The 12,775-nt window shown below is 40.9% G+C and overlaps 1 protein-coding gene across 2 annotated transcripts in view; it reads right to left on the bottom strand.

Moving 5' to 3' along the window:
- Positions 1 to 12,775, bottom strand: part of pcdh15b (protocadherin-related 15b) — a 362,569-nt gene that overhangs the window by 188,244 nt on the left and 161,550 nt on the right. For both annotated transcript variants that reach the window (XM_078163506.1, XM_078163507.1), the window contains 3 exons: positions 7,530 to 7,679; positions 7,317 to 7,408; positions 4,143 to 4,244 (listed from right to left, as the gene is read on the bottom strand). In XM_078163506.1, the coding sequence (XP_078019632.1) occupies positions 4,143 to 4,244; positions 7,317 to 7,408; positions 7,530 to 7,679 (344 nt within the window). The remainder of the gene's footprint in view (positions 1 to 4,142; positions 4,245 to 7,316; positions 7,409 to 7,529; positions 7,680 to 12,775) is intronic.

Below are 12,775 nucleotides of genomic sequence, written 5' to 3'. Positions count from 1 at the left end.
AAGAATTTGGGCTTTAATTAAGTTTTTTCTATGCTTTTGAACAGTGAGATCAATAAGTCAGAGTTTACAATTAACCTAGTTGTCTCAGATTAGTTACTTGTGGCGTCAAAGTTTTTGAGATGATAAATAGAGAACTGTTGACTAAATGGACATGAATTTTCACAGAATAAAGGTTTTGAGTTTTAGTCAACTAAAATAGCTGTCAAAATAAACACTGATCTCAGAGTAGGGCTGTTTAATTATGGCAAAAATCCTGATCATGATCATTTCGGACAATATGAAATCACAATTACTCATTGACTTTGGAAAGACCACGCATTTATTGAACTTTAAAAAAAGACTTGTCTTTTTAATAGTGGATTTTTTCTTGAGCTTAATATATAATATATAGATATAAAAACGGTGCTAGAGGAGCAGCATGCACGGGAATTAATTACAAAATAAGGAATACATTACTTAATTTGTTGCTAATCACTTATTGAAAGCAAAGTTGCTAAGAGGGTCTTAAGAACGAGAAGCTCCAAGTCTGCAACCCCGAGCACGCCTCTGTAAGGAAAGGGTGCGCTCAATTTACGACACAAGACAAAACAAGAACATCATTGCAAAACAGTATGAGGCACAATAATCATTTCATCGCTATCACTTTGTTTTCATAATCGCTGGCAGCCAAAATCTTAACCGCAAATACTGTAAATGGTAAATGGACTGTGTTTTTCTGGTCTTCTGACCACTCAAAGCACTTTTACACTACATGTCACTAGGGTTGGGAATCTCTCTGTGATAGACGATTCGATACGCATCTAGATTACGGGTTACGATACGATTCAAAAACGATATATTTTTAATACAGAACAATTCGATACGATTCGATATAGTGTAGGAACGATATGATTCGATACGATTACGATTCGATACAGTGTAGGAACGTTATGATTCAATACGGTTTGATACGATTCTATAGTTAACATTTGTTGATGTAGACATTAATCATATATTATAAAATAAAGAAGCCAATTCTATAAAAGTGACATTCTTACAGTATTTTCAAATTTGTAATAGACACATCCCCAAGCATTGTTGCTGTATGGCACTGGCAAAAATAAAATAAAAAGACAAACAACAACAAAATCACACATTGTCTGTGTTTTTGTATGTATCTTATATGGACTTGAGTCTGGAATAAAGTTTATCATAATGCTGTACAATATAAACATAAAGCAGAATAAAATAATAACATGCAATGTAGGGGCAGAATCTGACATTTCCTGTTATTAGTTGATATCATGGACTGTGATGACTAGCAGCTTATCACTGACAGCATGTCAGACTATTTCTCTGTGTTTGCTACACTCTGTGTTTGTCATTTATAAAAAGATAAATCAATTTTCTATAATACATCAATGATATTTCAATGGAATAAATTACTTATTGACTTATTCATACTTCAAAAACAGCATCAATAAGTGATTAACATAGGGGGGATCAAAATAAAATAAATAAATAAAATAAAAATCAACCAGCCACCCTCCTCCCCTGACAAGTAAAGAACAGTCCCTAAAGTGCGGTGAGGTTTGTGGAAATGTGAACAGCTCGTTTCTCCTCTGACACGTCACATACCTGTGTGCTGCCAGGGCTCGGCTGTTCAGGTATTTTTGGGCAGTCATGACACCGACGAAGACTTCTTGGACCTGGAGCCGGGCTTCTCGGTCACCGGTAAGCCGTTATCTTGTGCGGCGGAGCACTATGGCCGCCGTAACGTTATTTGACAGGAATACGTATTTCTGTCTGTCTGTGACCCTCGTTCAACCCACAACCGGCAGGATTCGCCTTTAGTTTCTGCTGCGGCTTGGCTGCTCCCTGGTTTATCCAACCAGCATTAGTTTCTGTTCCTCAGCTCCACCGGTCAAGCTGGCGCTGATGTTTACATCCATTATCGTTGTCAGTAATGCCTGCTACGGAGCATACTGCCGGCTCTCGCGTTGTTTTAGAGATGCAAACTGTTAAAGCCAGTCAACCGATTGCTAGTCTCGCGATACCCGATCCATGACTCTACAATCAATTCATCTAAGTATTCATGGCTGATTCGTATCGATTGAGGAGGCTGCTACCGACGCAGCCGTATCTCACGCTTGTCAAACCGGATATCCGGTCGTATCGGTTATTCGTTTCCAACCCTACATGTCACATTCACCCATTCACACACACAGTCACACACTGGTGGCCGAGGCTAACATACAAGATGCCACCTGCTACTCAGTAACCATTCACATGCACTCATACTCTAATGGAACAGCCATTGGGAGCAATTTGGGGTTCAGTATTTTGCCCAAGGAGGAGCTGGGGATCGAACCTAAAATTGGGCAACGACCCACTCTACCTCTGAGCCACAGCCACCGTGGTTAATCAGTGCCATCTATCAATTGCCCAGCCCCATTTCAGAGCAGTAAGGGGGTTTAGTGTGGAGCTCTATAATGCTCAGAGGGGTGGTAACCGCTGACGGACCAACCGTCACATGCAAAATGTTCATTCTGCTGTCCTACATTCCTACATTTGACCAGGTGCCAGTTGAGTTGATTAAACTTGATTACATTTTCATCAGGAGACTGATGAACAGAAATCTGCACTGTTGGCCGCTGACAGCTAAAATTAAACATCTGACTATTCAGTGACTTCCTGAACATTCCCCACTGATCGGCTCAGCCTCCGTGAACCTATAAAACTAACTGCCTCTCACACCAGCCAACCTAATGAGTGACCGTCGCCTCAGTATTTTACTGTGCCTTTTCCTCTAACAATTTTTTTTTTATTAAACGTCCCCGTGTGTCTGTAACTAAGTGTTGCCTCTGTTCTCTGCTTTGTGTTTGAAGAGCAAGGAACTTGGCTTGTTTGTCCTCTCTGCAAGGACACTGCAGTCTTAATTCATCCTTTTGTTGAGATATTCCAAAGTGCAAAACACAAAGCGCTACACCCAAGTGTGTGTGGAGTATCAGCAAACAACAGGGTGTTGCTCACGCTGGAGCAGGAGCTCCGGTTGTATGGCTTTTGTTTTCATTGATGCCAATTTCTCATATGTTTTTTTTTTTTTTTTTTTTTTTTTTTTTTTTCTTTAGAGTTTTCCTTATGGTGTTTCTGTATTAGATGAAATAAAAGAAGACAAGAAGACAAGAAAATGAAAAGGAGAGACGATGTGCATGTTTTTTTTTGCAACCTGCAAAAGCACACGGCCCTGTTCTCTGATGTTCCCTGAGTCAGTCATGGTGCAGTGAAAAACACTAAAGGAATCAAACTCTGTGCCACTGCAGCTGCTACAGAGCGATGTAGATTGACCATGTTCCAGTGGGTGAGCGGTTCGATGGCTGGATTTGCTTCTCTTCTCAGATATTGCACGGTAATTGCTAAAACTAAAATTTCACAATTTAACAGCTCTCTGCCAGACTTTAGCTACCTAATCAATACACACAGAGTTAAAAAATATTGGGAGCAGCTGCATTTTCCATGAAATAACCCAAGTTGGGAATTGCCTGAGTTTGTGAGTTGCTGAAAGTTATGGCTCCTTATTGATTTAATCCATGAAGGAGAGATGAGGGGCAGGAGACGGGAAACAGGAGGCAGGGGAGAGCAGAAATAAAAAAAACTGTCACCTTATCAAGTCAGTCCTTGTGCTTTCGATTGTGACAGGGCCAGAGTGTATTACATTTTGTTTTTGTTACCGTCTGTGGCATTTATTCTAGACGCCATGTGTGCCTGCATTTGCTGAAATTGTCCCTTCTCTGAAATGCAGACGGTGTAATTTTCTTTCCGTTTCTCAAGAAGAGGGTAACTAGCAGTGAAGCACCCTTTCATTACCTTTCATTTTGTGTTTCGCTTTACTTCTTTCCTTCTCATGCTTACACTATCAATTTTAAACTCCTTTTCTTGCCATTTTCCAATATAAAACTAATTCATGATATATTTCTAAAAATGAAAATGGCTCACCTGCAAAGGAAGAGCAGATGGGGAGAATGGCACGAAAAGTCGGAGAGTGCCTGTGTGGAGTGTCTGACAATGAGTGTGAAAGCTCAGGAAATCTGATGACCTTTCAAGCCTCAGCTCCCGACAGACAGAGGAAAAGACTGATGAAGCAGACAGGGAGACACTCTTACCGTCTCTGAGGTACGGGCCCATTGTCCATGGCTTCCACAGTCAGCGCGTAGCTCCGCCCAACACTGAGCTCCACACCTGGTGCCACGGTAATGACCCCAGTACTGTGAAAACAGTTCATTTGGTATTACACGATTATGGACACTTTCATTCACACTGCATAATGTCTACACAGCCTGTGAAGCGAAAGCAATGTGTTAGCAGAGCAGCAGCAGCAGCAGCAGCAGACTTCCATCAGTGCCTATACAGGATACATCCAGTGACTGCAGGTCATCAGTGTTTGGCAGGGCTCAGAGCCCAACACTCACTCCAGTGTTTTCATGACTTTTCAAGGACCCATCCTAAAATTTCCATGACCATTAACAATACATAACACAGACAATACTCCATCTAAAAAATGCAGCTGGCATACATGGAGGGAGAGATGGAACACAGCTAGAAAATCAAGTAACGTACGTGATGCTGAACAAAACCTCACATCAACATATTAGAGCTACATTACATGAGCAGCTATATAAAATAAATCTGCTGTTATATTATGTGGAAGGTTACCCACAAAAGATTACTGTGACAATATATCTCATTACACACAACAAAATCTTGTAAGGATTTTACAAATTCCATGACTTTTCCAGGCCTGGAAAACAATGTTATAAAACTCCATTACTTTCCAGGTTTTAAATGACTATAAGAACCCTGTCAATTGCTGTGCTTGTGAAATAGAAGGCAATGGACTTGCTGCTACGTGCATACTAGGAGCATTAGATGTGCTAGTAGGTGTTTTACTTTCTTAGTTACAGACAGAGCTTCGATAGTCCTTTACCCCATTTTCAGTCTTTATGCTAAGCTAAGTATAATTGGGACAGATCTGATTCAATTTCGGTATAGGGTTCCAATAATGTCGTAATTCACTCATTGGATATCGGACTGATGTCACCAGTCCATGTACAGCTCGAGATTCCATAGTCTCATGTTGGTTACCACATATAAAGCACCTGGCATTAATCACTGAGCGTATTTTTGGACTTTTTTTGGACATTTTGCACACATGAGGAGCTCACTGTGTCCAGCGGATCCAAGCGGGTATGCAGGCGAAGTGTTGCTAAAGCCCAGTTCTGACCGCTTTCGTCAATGCAACTAGACAAGACCATGTATCATCTCCATAGCAACAACTCTCTGTACTTCTGATTTCCATTTTTTTTTTTTTTTTGGTTTATTTTGTAGCTGAATATAATTTGTAGCTTCTTAAAATAAGAATGAAGATAGTAATTGTAAAATACTTCCTACAGTTTAATTTCTAGTAGTGATGAAATGGCAAGAACATAAAATGACCTGAGCCTCAGATGGACCATATTCATAATAAATAACCAGCGGCCATTAAACAGATGGTTGGTTCGCTGTCACATGCACATACTCATTAACTGACACCGACACACCGTGACGACCTAGACCGACATACGAATCAATAACTGCTGGGATGTAAATGAGATGGACTCGGAGGATGCCACAGTAAGCAAACATGCCATCTGCTGACAGTTTGTTTGTCTTGGCTAGCTGACTTCGCTTCAAGCTGATTGGCTGTTGAAACAGGTGAGGTGCATCATGTCTTAAAACTAGCCACTGGCAACTTGATGAGCTGAGATGGGCCAGTTCACACTGCTGCAACTTTTCTCTGCAAAGTTCTAAAATGGTTTTGTCTCATTGCGAAACTTTGGTCTGAACTGGGCTTTACCATCCGAAAAGACCTTAATGTCACTCAGCACAACTCATGAAGAATGGCTTGCTTTGTGCTTTACAATCACAGTTTAAACCTGCACAGAGAATGTTCCCCCGGCCATGGTGGGATGGCTGCAAAGAAACTAGTTAGCTATGCTAGTGTCTTTTAGCCTGGTAAGACCATGCTGATGACATGAGCTCAACATTGTGTTTCAGTCTCTGTATCGCTCTGGACTTGGTGCAGCCCCAAACACTGTCAGTGGGTGGGAGTACTTGCCTTGACGGACAAAGTCCTTCAGCCAATCAGTGTAACAAAACACTGGGGAACATCTTCATCACCAACAAAGCCAGTGGATAAATTAAGCTCCTGCTAAATCCATTGGAAGAATGGCCAAAACATCCTTTCCTCTGAGAAACCCCACAAGTATAGTCTTGTTGTTAATTAATTGTTGTTATTGACTTTATATCTGCAGTAACTTCACTTATTGCTGTGTTTACTAACATTAGAATTAGCTAGATTTGCTGCTTACGTTGCCAACTACGCTGCAGATCCCAGATTTACCCCGATTGGATTTTAATTTCTGGAAAGTTTTTGGGCGGCACCAAGTCCAGACTGCTACAGCGAGCGAAACAGAATATTGAGCTCACCTCATCAGGATGGTCTTGCCAGTGTCTTCGGCATGGTGGTCAAGTTGCTGCTCCAAGCCCAGAACACAGTGGGCTGAGGAGAGTGGGACTCAAGGGCCCATAAACAACACATTACTACCTTTTCACAGTGACTGTTTTCTGGCTTTCAACCAGGCAAATACAGCCTGCCATTTGTTTTATCGCAGTGACGGTCCTTCACCTCTTTAAACAAACAGCAAGGGCCACTTGTGGTGCTCTCAATAAAGATTCATTCCAACGCTCTGCATGGAAAAACCACAGCAACCACTCAACGCTTGTGGTGTTTGACTAATATGATGTTTTTTTGATAGTGTAGGTGTTTATTTCTCTACACAGTTCTCGCACTTTCATTTCACATATTCACTTTGAAAACCCTATAAAGGAGCTGTCAATTTGCCATTGAACTCTTTAAGTTTTTCCAAATCATTAAAGGAGTTGCCATAGCAATGTGCACTCCTGCACTTGTTTGTTTGTGAAGCCTACTTAACCTAGACATCCAATAAATTGCCTTGGAATACTTTTAAATTGCAATCCAATGCAAATTTGATGTATCAGTGTCAGCATCGGTGTCCGCAGATGTCCAAATTCAGGTATTGAAATTGGATCGGAACTGAGAGAAAGTGGAACAGTGCATCTCTGAAGCTAAGCTAACTGGTTGTAGCTTCATATTTAGCATAGAGACATGACAGTGGCATCAATCATCTCGTCTAAGTTTTCCCAAGAAAGTGTATTTCCCACTACTAACCATTAAGATAAAAATGTCGATATAAGTACAATGTAAATGATATATTTACCTGCTGTTAATAAGAAAATGTCCCTGATCACCAGCTAAGATCCGGTAGGTGACTTGACCGTTGGGACCTGCATCAGAGTCGACTGCTACCAGCTGAGAAGACAAAACAAATACAAAAAAGCATCCATGTGAGGTGTAATCCTTTAATAAAGCATGCTGCATATACTACACACACATTAGAACTGACACATAGTGTGTGTTTGACAGTGCATACCTGTAACACAGTTTCTTCAGGCATCATATCTGTAAACAGGTTGACATTATAAGAGGCATTAGCAAAAGTCGGAGTGTTGTCGTTAGCATCCAAAACTGTTATTGTCACAGTAACTGGAATGCTCTGCTGGACGCCGTCTGATGCTGAAAGCTGGGGAGACACAAAGAGAGAAAAGAAATAACGTATACTGTATCTCTCTTGACAAGAGCAAAGAAATAAAATGTTCCTCCTTTGACAAAATGTTACACTCAGCCGAGCAACAAAAAACTACCTTTTGAGAAACCTGAGGTGGGCGGACTGTGTACTCAATATGTCCTTGACATCTTGATAGCGTCTGTTTGTTTCCTTGTTTCTTTTGAGGTAGAGTTGTTCTTAGTTTTCTCTTTTTTCAATCTAAATCCCTGTTTTGGGTTTATTTATGTGTTTGTGGGTGCAGCTGAAAACTCTTGAAAGTCTCTGAAGTAATCTGTCCCGGCTGTCTCTCCCTTATATTTAATTTCACCTTCCAATTTCCTCTCAGTGATTGCTGCTCCCTACCGCCTTTAATAAGTCTGCTTAGAATATGTATAAAACATGAGCCATGAACAAACATTTGTGCCCAATTAATCATAACGTCAATGTACATTAAATTTAATCTAAAATACCTTTCATGATGTGAAGTTTCTTCGAAGTAATTTCTTACAAGAATAGTTTGACAATTTGGGACAGGTTCATTTTCCTGCCATGTGTCTTCACGCTAACTTAAGAGTGCAATCGATGTAGAATAGCCAAAAGAATTAGTACATAATGACAATTCTTAGTGTCTGACAAACAAGCAGTATCAGTTGACACACCTACAGCTTCCCAATACACATTAAAGGGGGTTTCCTGTCACTTAAGCTACTGTTTTCCTTTTATTCATACAACCTCACATAACCTCACATAACCAAATTTGGCCATATCTTCCCTCTGTGGGAGTCATCCGACCCCCATCAGTCAATATTCTCATCTGAAATGCCTTTACACACTGGGGCATGATGAAAAAACAACACAAAATTGTGAAATAGTCTTCTCTATATATTTTGCATCAAACTATTCACACCAGCAGTGATGAGAATTTGCAAAAGCTTCAACACATATTCAGTAAAAGGTTTTAATGTGAATAGATTCGTCGGCAGGGGTGCAAATTTCCAACAACTACGAGGATCCTATTGACCCAAAGCAGCATGTGTCAGTCTGTCTAAGGTAACCTGTTGAGTAGCCTCAGCTACTGTAAGCTGTTTTATCAAGTTTCCTTTAAGTGAAATGCTCTGAGTGAATTTAAGTTCCCCCTGGTAAACATTTAGCAGTGTTTATGTCCAGGGCTTGTGTTGTGAAAGGTAAAAACCTAAGGAGGAGAGCTGGTATTGATGCCTTTGTCAAGGTTAAAGATCTTGCTTCAGACTATGAAGCCTCCATGTTTTTTTTTTCATAGTCATAATGGGGGATGTCAGATTCTGTTAATTTTGCTTTTAAAAGCCCAACACCTATTAACTGGTAATTAACTGCTTAATTTTTCAGGAAAAAAAAAGAGTGAAATACAAAAGACCACTCCTTTTAGTCCATCTTTCCCTTGACTCACTGAGCTGTAGCACTGCATGTCTAAGCGCTATCCATTTAAAGTTAGTGGTGGTGAAATTTCAATTTTTATGTGATGTAACTGTTTTGCCTTTTGTGGTGGGAGCTAATGTTAGCTAGCTAGCGGCACCGCTCATTCAGGGATACAGCTAGTAATGCTGTCTTGGTGTCAGCAACCTGGTCTCCAAACAGGTCACCCTAGGTAGTACACCACGTTATTTTAAACAGCAAACCCCTTTTTAGCATTGTTTACTATGTTAGCACCACTTGTGGTGCTAACACAGCTAACAGTGTTAACATAGTCAAAAATGCTAAAGGGGTTTTAGGGGTCAGCATTGAGCTGCTCACTCACTGGGGTGAGCTGGAGGTGACTGAAGAGTGGGCACAATGTTTCCACAGTGACACTGTTGGATCGGGAACATGGACTGGTCCAACTGGTCCAGCCACGGGTCCAGAATTATCATTAGTCATTAGTTCAAGGTCCACACAGTTTGATACATTCAGTGTCATACTTGTGTTTGGTCATGTTGTTGACTTAGTTTGCTGTCTCTGTCAAGTAGCTGTAGGTTAATCACTAACTCAACAGCAGAAAACAGCACTTCAAAATAAAAGCTCTGTGGCAGATATTTACCGTACTTAAAAATAAAATGTGTTTCATACAACCATAACATATTCTTGAGTCACTTGCGGTCTACTCAGGATGGACCCACAACCCATTTTTGGACTTGAACCCACCAGCTGGGAACCACTGTTTTAAGGGTATTACTTGCGGTAATGGCTGAATGAGTGCGCCGCTAGCTAGCTAGCTCACAACAGACCCAGGTGTGCTTAGGGCAGTAAACTGAATAGCAGCAAAATTAACCTATAGACAGACATGTGGAACCTGTCAAAAATATTCTCTGTGGTTAACCGATTAACCATTGACATCCTTAGTTACAATGTGATTGTTTGATGCCTTTTTTTCTTGTACAAAAAGGTCACAAACATCAAATTTGTTCCCAAAAAAAAATCATGCTGCTGTCTTGCTGTGTAATGTTTGCGTTCCGTGTGAAAGTTCTTAGTATTTCATGCTGTGTGAATGGATCGCACAAAAAAGGCGTGTGTCAAAGCCTTAACTCTCAGCCACAGTGAATACGTGCATTTCCCAAAATGTCAAGCTAATCATGTCATTATCTGCTTCATTCATATTCACCAATTCAAGTTTTTTAAACAGAAAAAATGCAACATCGACTATGCATTCTGGCAATTCCTGAAATGTTGCAAAGCGTCAGTAACGAGGAGATAAAACTCAAACATGTAAAGATGGGCGGGCTGGCTGATATTACACATCTCCAATTAGAATGAAAAGAGAAATAAAAAATTCTGCATGTTGCATTATATTTGTGTTGTGTTCATGTTTAATGTCACCAGTGGGGCTGTTCTCATGATGTTGTTCTTCTCTGTCCTTCATTCAGCACACAAACATTTTAACATTCACGATCCTGTATGTAAAAAACAAATGAAATGTGTTCTTTCAAAATGTCCACGATGCATATCAAAGTGCACATCAACAGAAGCGACAGAAGCTTCCTCACTGATACCAATCTCCTCCGCGAGCTCATCTGCCAAGAAGCTGATTGACTCCTTTAAAATGAAAATCATCCTCCATGTCTCATAGCTCACTCTCTCCCTCACTCTCCTCCTCTAGTTTAATTTCTCCTGCAAGGCTTTCATGATGATTACTGTACACCTCTGCCTTTCAATCAATACACCTCTGCCCTCTGCTTTTCCTGTCTTTTACTTCCAAATAGCTGCATGCAAACACAAGCAGGCATAAACTCGTACAATATGCTGCACTCCCACACACGTGAACACTTACTGCCAGCAAGACCAGGCTGAACTTACAGACAGATAGCAGACTGCTGTATGAGACATCAGTGCTGTACTGAGCATCATATGGTGAGGCATACCCAGAGGGCGGTAGACTTACAAGGAGCAACTCCACTGTGTAGAACTATTCTGTTTTAAGCAAATGTCCTGCATTCAAAATACAGTACAAACATAACTGCATCAAATGTACTCATGATGCAGAATTTCCCACTTCAGAATAATGTATATTGGATTATGGGATTGTATCAGTGATGCGTTCAAGTGTTCATCACTTTAATGTTGCAGCTGGTAACAGTGGGGCCATATAATCACCACGGTACAGCTACAACTAGAAGGGGGACTTTACCCTAAGTCAATAAAGTAAGCTTGCTTGTATTAATGCTAGCACTACCAGTTAGCATTAGACCCAGCCAACATTTGTATGTGGGGCTCATGTAGGTAGTAAATGGGCTGTAAAATGGGCCTTATATTGGATTGTTCATGTGTTCCATATTGGCCCCATGCCAATCGCCTACATGGGTGGGTTTGCCCAAGTGTGTCCCACATGGGTCATGCTGGGGCTACCTGGGTTTAAAGTGGGTACGTGTCCAAAATTGGCATCTTATCTGGGTAAACCCACCCATATGGGCAAATGTCATGGGGCCAATATGGAACCCGTGGGGAGTCCCATATAGGGCCCATTTTACAGTCCATTTACTACCCACATGGGCCCCACATACAAATGTTGGCTGGAGACTGTTTGAAGTTAATGGTACAATTAAAGTTAATGCTACTGAGTTAGCAGCTGACGCTTGCATTTACATTAAGTGAGCTGACAATAACCTTACATTAACTATGAGGAGGTAAATCTCTGCAACAGCTAAAATCGTGTTACTAACGTTACTTACTAGATTACTTGCTCCTCTTCATCTACAATGGGATCTTTCCATCATGTTTTTGTCTTTGGCAAAATGCTCCTCTTGTCCAGTAGACACACCAGCTAGCAGGGCTGTTTATATCTTTCTGGGGGCCCTATGCAAAACCATATTCCAAATGCATATGAGACCAGTGAATGCTTTTCACACATAAAAGAAACTTATTCTAATTTAAGTTGGATGCATTAATTCAATCAAAATCAAAACAAAGTCTATCGCTGGCCCCATCAGAATATACCTGCCAACTGGTTCTGACAATCTTTCTGGGGGAAACCTTGGATACTTCATGGACAGCATCACAGTGACGTCGCATTAACAACAATAACTTCCAGGTAGACAACTGGCAATTGATTCTAATTCCTGAGACATGTTAAATCTGCAGACTTCTTTAATTCTGTTGTCATTTGAAGCCCTAACTATCACATAAAGATATATAATGGGGCAGCAGTAGCTCAGACCACAGGGACTTGGGTTGGGAACCAGAGGGTCGTCGGGTCAAGGTCCTGTCCAGACCAAATATGGAGTGTGGACTGGCAGCTGCCTCCTGAGCACTGCCGAGATACCCTTGAGGAAGGCACCAAACCCCCAACCCCCAACCCCTATTTAATGCATGTATAGGTCCTGTTTGTGCACGTGTGTGTATTTTGGGCCTGTGTGTATATATGACAACAGAGGGAAAAAAATCGAATTTCAACTCAGCGATTAATAAAGTATATCTTAATAATGTTAGTTAAACACTGTAGCTCAACCTATCTGATGTTTCTGCTGTCTGAACTTATTTTATGTACTGTATTGCTTTGCTTTGCATCTTTGATAAACCAAATCTTAATGGCATGGAAGCTCAGCAATGTACTGCTGTGGACTGGG

Source organism: Epinephelus lanceolatus, chromosome 21 (genome assembly GCF_041903045.1).
Source record: "Epinephelus lanceolatus isolate andai-2023 chromosome 21, ASM4190304v1, whole genome shotgun sequence".
NCBI classification, from domain to species: domain Eukaryota; kingdom Metazoa; phylum Chordata; class Actinopteri; order Perciformes; family Serranidae; genus Epinephelus; species Epinephelus lanceolatus.
Note: the sequence above shows the minus strand (reverse complement) of the source record. Positions and strands in the feature narration are given on the sequence as shown.